General features: G+C 31.2%; 1 protein-coding gene across 1 annotated transcript; it reads right to left on the reverse strand.

Annotated features, from left to right (window-relative positions):
• Nucleotides 1-66: 66 nt before the first annotated feature.
• LOC136795123 (poly(rC)-binding protein 4-like) lies at nucleotides 67-4,811 on the reverse strand. Its single transcript, XM_067044711.1, has 3 exons — nucleotides 4,637-4,811; nucleotides 4,242-4,370; nucleotides 67-445 (listed from the first exon to the last, which is right to left on the reverse strand). Exons 1-3 carry the CDS (start codon nucleotides 4,702-4,704, stop codon nucleotides 109-111), a joined length of 534 nt encoding a protein of 177 aa, XP_066900812.1. The 5' UTR covers nucleotides 4,705-4,811; the 3' UTR covers nucleotides 67-108.
• Nucleotides 4,812-5,792: the final 981 nt, after the last annotated feature.

A 5,792-nucleotide genomic window follows, 5' to 3' on the forward strand; every position in this document is an offset into this window, starting at 1 on the left:
AAAAAACTATGATTAAATTAAAATTAACAACTACTATATAAAACCAATAGATTTTTATCATAAGGGAAATATTTGAACTTTTTGAAGATAAAAGGAAATAAAAGTAAACTAATAAGGAGCAAACTTATTTCTGTCTGGCTTGGGCTTGTCTGGGGGTGCACCAGGAGAACGAAGTCGAGGAGCGAATCCTCCTTTGGTACGGTGGACACCAGTGGTCTGTATAGGGCCAGCAGTGGCACCGGCGAGCCCCCCAAGCAAGTCAGTCAAGCCAGACAGAGCTGTGAGGGAGGTAAGAGCATTGAGTGCTCCAGGCTTTGCAAGTAGCTGGGCCAGGGGAAGTGCTGCCCCAACTGGAGATGGGCCCCCGTTACCCCCACCCCCGCTACTGCTTCCTGTGCCGCTGCCTCCGCTTGCCCCCTCCAAGTTGGCTTTCTGCAGCTCCACACTATCAATGTACAAAGCAGGAAAAAAAATGAGGAAAATGGGAATTAGGTAAATTTGCTTTTTGTAAATATTTTCTATACTTTTAAAAATGTACAGAACAAGAAATTATTTCTAAAAAAAAAAAAAAAAAAGAATAATAAAGAAATTTAATAAATAAATAAATAGAAGGAAGGTTAGATGACAACTTGTTTTTGATATTATAAGGCAAATAAGTAGTTTAGTAAATGTAAAACATACTAATGTAGTGATTCGTGTCAATTTTTGTTTAATATATTCATCATTAAGGATAATAATTAGTTTTGGTATTAAATAAACAACAACTGGTACTGAACAATCTTCAGACAACAAAATTCAATAAATTGTAACTTCATAGTTAATTTAATCAACATGAAAAAAAAAAAGTTGTTATTTATAATATAAAAAATAAATAAAATAAAAATAAATATTTTCTATTGCAAATGATTTCTTAGCTAGCAAACTATTGCAAGTAGCAGCTTCTTATATAGTAATTTTTTTTTTTTCCATAAAATTAGGTTGGGAAATAAGCTTCTTTGGTTTATTATTTATTATTCCATTACTAATCATTGTTCTTAGAAGACCTAATTCTACAGATGGGATGATTTTCTCCACTCAGAATTATCAACAAATACTTCTTAGTAGGGATACAAATAAGTTTCTGTCGTTTTCTATAGAAAGTTAGGAATTTACTGAAAAAGAATGGTACATTATGTTTTATTCAAAGTATTGTCCATTACTGGCCACTATTTGTCCCCATGTTTCTGGCAGCATTCTGATACCACATCAGAAGAACTCTCCATCTTTTAGGACAATTCATGAACCAACTCAATTATTAGTATCTTCACATGATGAAAAGGTGTGCTCAGACAGACCATGTGCCATCGAATGGAACAAGTGATAATGAGAATGGGCAAAGTCTGGTGAATAAGTTGGTTATGATAGCACTTCCTAATTAACTAATTAAGTGTTTCCAAGTAGGTTTTGACCAGTGCAGCAACATGTAGAGAGCTGCAGTTTTGCCTCACTCATAACTTCTCCCACTTAAGACAACCTTATCATATATCTTCTACAAGTAACCAATGCCTCAGCAGCAGATTTCTTCAAATTAAAGAAGTAAATCAAAAGTTCTTGCAAATGATGCTTACTTCGCACAAGGCTTGACATTTTCGTACAAAAAAATTATGTGATGCTGATACTTTAGGGCTATGTTGTTACCAGATGACCAAACTAATGATATTACATTTTCATCTCACAATTACAACAAAATCTCCTGGTGGGACAGTCTTTTCTCAAACAACAGAAACTTATTTTTAATAATCATTTTTATTTGTATGGAAATAAAATTTTCAACTGTTACAAATGAACATGAAAGGGTGTATATGAATTGTTCAACCACTAAAAAAAATAAATACAAATTCAATGATGCTTCATTGTATATTTTCCATTCTAAGATGATATGAATGATCTCAACTACCTTAACAGAACGAGACAATCTTTTGGACTGGCTCGTATGAATTTCTTTAGATATAAGCTGACATAGGAAATCAGCTTGGGTAAAATATGGATGGAATACATAAAAAAGTAGAATATGAGAAATCAGGTAACATAAACATCGTTTTTTAAATATTACACAATTTTTTTAATTTAAAAACTCATAATTTAGTTAGCACAAAAATTATTTCTATGGATGTTGATGTGATTATTCTCCCTACTCAATTTGTTAATATCAAATAACTTATTACAGACAAAACATATTATGGACTTAATGTAAAAGTGCTTTTTATTATACACACTGATGTAGAGGGGTGCTTGAAGAAATGATTGAGAACAAAGACCTGAATATATAGTGGCAAATTATGAAGCATTGTATTCTACGAGCTGCAACTGAGGTCTTGGGTAAAAAGAAGATTACTCCCAGGCCCAAGAAAATAAGATGGAGGAATACAGAGGTAAAACAAAGAATGAAAGCAAAGCAAGAGCCTGGAAGAAATAGATAGTAAACAAGAATGAGACTCATTGGCAGGAATATACTCAAAAGAACAACCTATAAAAGAGAGTCAAAAAAGAAGATAAAATTAGATCCTGGTAGGAATTTGGAGAGGACCTTTCATGATAATATTAAGCATTGCTGGATCAGACAATGAAAAGTCCAGAGGAATTGGATAGAAGGCATACAAGGAATATAAATCAACAAAACAATATGGATAACTACATCGCAGAGGAGGCAATTGATAGCTTGAAACTCAATAAGGTTATTTGTTCAAATGACATTATAACAGAACCTATTAAATGTAGAGGGGGAGAATTGAAAAAGATTTTACAAATACCATTCTGGGAAATTTGGAATGAAAAAATAATACAGAAGAATGAGTGGAAAGTATAATCTTCATACATAGGGAGGGAAATCGGTCTGTGAAAACATATTTACCTCTGTTCAGTGGTTTATGAACTACACCTTAGTTTATATATATAAACAAGTAAATAAACTTAACTATAGTATAAAAATACTAATGAGATGCTCAAGGATAGTGGAAAGAAAAACCAGAAGGGACTGTGCAAGAAATAACAGCATTTGAGTCACAATAAGAATGAAATTTATCATTGAAGCCAACAAACAACACCAACTAAAATGGTACGGCCATGTTTGTGGGTTTATGGGATAGGAGATGATCGGAAGACTTACTGGCTGACGGAATGAAGCAAGAGCCTGTCAGTAGGCCAAGGCTTATTTATGGTGACTATTTAGACGGGATCAGATTGGAACATGGTAGTTCACTGGATCAACACTAACGAATGGCTCCAGACTAAGACATATATAAAAAATGGTCTAAGACCATTCCATGCTTAATATCACTAAGGATATAGTGAAAGAAAACAGACCGTATAATAAATCACTCAAAAGCCTTACAGTTACTTCAGAGATATATAACAAAATTCACTCTCATTTGGATAGGTACCTTCTTGAGAATTTTTCATTGGAAAAATCATATAGTCTTGCTTAAGGAATATCTTAGATATGAATAAAAGGAAGGATTCAGTTAAATTGGAACGCGAAGCTGCTGAAAATTAGCTTTGTAGTTAGTTCAGAATCTCAAACGTTTGGTATTAACTTTTGTAGGTGTATTATTAAAAATATTGTGTCTGAACTTCCATAATTTTTCAGTACTAACGATTACAGGAAAATGAGGAAATATTCATTTTGTAGAAGTAAACATTTACACAGGAAATCTGGAAAGAATTTCCAGTTTAGGGCACAGAATAAACAGAGCTCAAGAATCGCTTTATATCTTCTTTGGTCAAAAGAATTTTCAAAACAGAAAGAATGCAAGATAATCCTGCTTAGAATATATGTACAAACATGACTTAGGAGATGTGAGGTAGGATTAACATGAAACCAGTCCCCCTCTTACATAAAAAGAATTGATTTTAAATAATAGATTAATATTTTAGTCATCCAGCTTTAATCCAAGACAGCATTGTTGGATAGTAAACACTTGTCAATAATATGATCTGAGTTTAAATTTTCTTTAAAAAACAAACAAACAAACAAACAATGAAGATATAGCTGAAGCTTGCAAGTCATAACTTAAACCAAATTAATTTTTATAGCTAGAAAATCCATTAATTTATACAATAATCCTCAAATAAGAAACCAGAATTACTCTATAAATGGTTATAAACATTTTAAATATAACTTAATAATTTTTTTTAAAGTAACATAAAAAAAAAGAAGTTGAAATAAATAGACAATGCCCAAATAAATAATGAAATGCACTCACCTCATGTTGATCAGGTATTGTGCAAGAGCAACTGAGTCAGGGCTTCCACTGATTGTGATTGTCCGGTCTGTAGAGCCACCTTCTCTTTCTTCACAATTACTAATTCTAATCATGGCACCGCTAATTTGCCTAAAAAGAAAAATATATATTGAAATAAATATTAAATATAAGCAAGTAAAATTATTCATAAGGTCACTGCTAACATATTGATTCTTAGTAATCCGATAGATTTGAAAGAAAAATCATTAGGAATAACTGATGGTCAAGCATGAATGTATAGTCGCTATAAACGCAAAGGTAAAAAATGAATCCTAAATTTAGAAATATTTAAAAGAATTTTATGCAGTAATTATTGAGAAGTGTAATCATTTTAAAAACATTAATAGATGACATACCTAATTTCGGCAATTTTAGTTCCACCTTTTCCTATTATACATCCAATGAGGTCATTTGGAACAGTCATTTCATGTGTCTGCTGACCACCATTGGGCTGATTTCTGCTGTTAGGGGTATTAGTCCGCAATTGGCTGCCTGCTAATGCGGCCAATGCTGAAAAGAAATAAAATTATTTTATTGCTGAAACTTCAAAAATTAAATCAATGGTAGAAATAGTAACAAAATAAGACCCTATGCTGCAGCTATTGAACTGAATAAAATAAAATTAATAAATAAACTCAAAGTAAAAATTTTGGACACATGTTCCCACAAAAAAGACATAAAATGCAGAATCGCATGATGTTGATTAACTCATGGTTAGCCACACAAAATTTCAAATTTAATTAATTTTTGTTTTTTGATACCAGTTATTCAGGTAAGGAGAAATATTACATAGATATGATGTATATTAAATTAATAAAGTGAATTTCAAAAACAAATAAAGTATTTTTATCATAATTGCAAATATATCAACAAAACTATTATTTTCTGTAATTTTTAGAATAGTGATTTAATATTTCAATACAGATCTGATTGTTATACTTGCTCTATGCTCAGCTTTCTTTTTCTTTGAGACAAATATTTTATATTCTTTCAATATTCACTATTAGGATCCAATAGCTTTGACAAGTAGAACTTTCAATTGGTAAGACACTAATGTTTGTGAAATTAATAAAGAAGACGTAACTAGTCTCTACTAGCCGATTTGCTATTTATCCTTTTTATTTTTCTTGAAATCGTGAGTGTTTTCCCTAATTATGACAGTTCACTAATATTAATGTGATAACAGTGAAAAAGTGAGAATGCTGCAAGCATTTTTAATCAGGAAAAGTTTTTTTTAAAAATTTTATTCTATGTTTAACGTTGAAAATAGTTCAAGATCAAATAGTTAAGACTGCTAATATTTTCAATTAGAATTAATGCAGTAGTTAGGTGCTCTATTTTGTTTTATCACTCCTTAGTTGTACATAACACTCCTAAGAATAAGACTTTTTTAAAAATTAGATATCAGGAAAATTATGATATTAACTATGTGTTTGCTTCAGAAAATTATAAAGAAGCATTGCTTTAAAAGCAATAAAAAAAGAAGAAAATAAGCTAATCACCTGATTTAAA

This window comes from Halyomorpha halys, unplaced genomic scaffold (assembly GCF_000696795.3).
Source record: "Halyomorpha halys isolate HHAL.00 unplaced genomic scaffold, Hhal_1.1 Scaffold11867.1, whole genome shotgun sequence".
Classification (NCBI taxonomy): Eukaryota; Metazoa; Arthropoda; class Insecta; order Hemiptera; family Pentatomidae; genus Halyomorpha; species Halyomorpha halys.

What these genes read in the sequence shown, in the direction of transcription:
- LOC136795123 (XM_067044711.1), bottom strand. Translation starts at nt 4,704, where the DNA reads ATGACTGTTCCAAATGACCTCATTGGATGTATAATAGGAAAAGGTGGA. An exon ending in ACTAAAATTGCCGAAATTAG is followed by an intron (nt 4,371 to 4,636) that starts GTATGTCATCTA and finishes TTTTCTTTTTAG; the next exon opens with GCAAATTAGCGGTGCCATGA. An exon ending in CAATACCTGATCAACATGAG is followed by an intron (nt 446 to 4,241) that starts GTGAGTGCATTT and finishes GTACATTGATAG; the next exon opens with TGTGGAGCTGCAGAAAGCCA.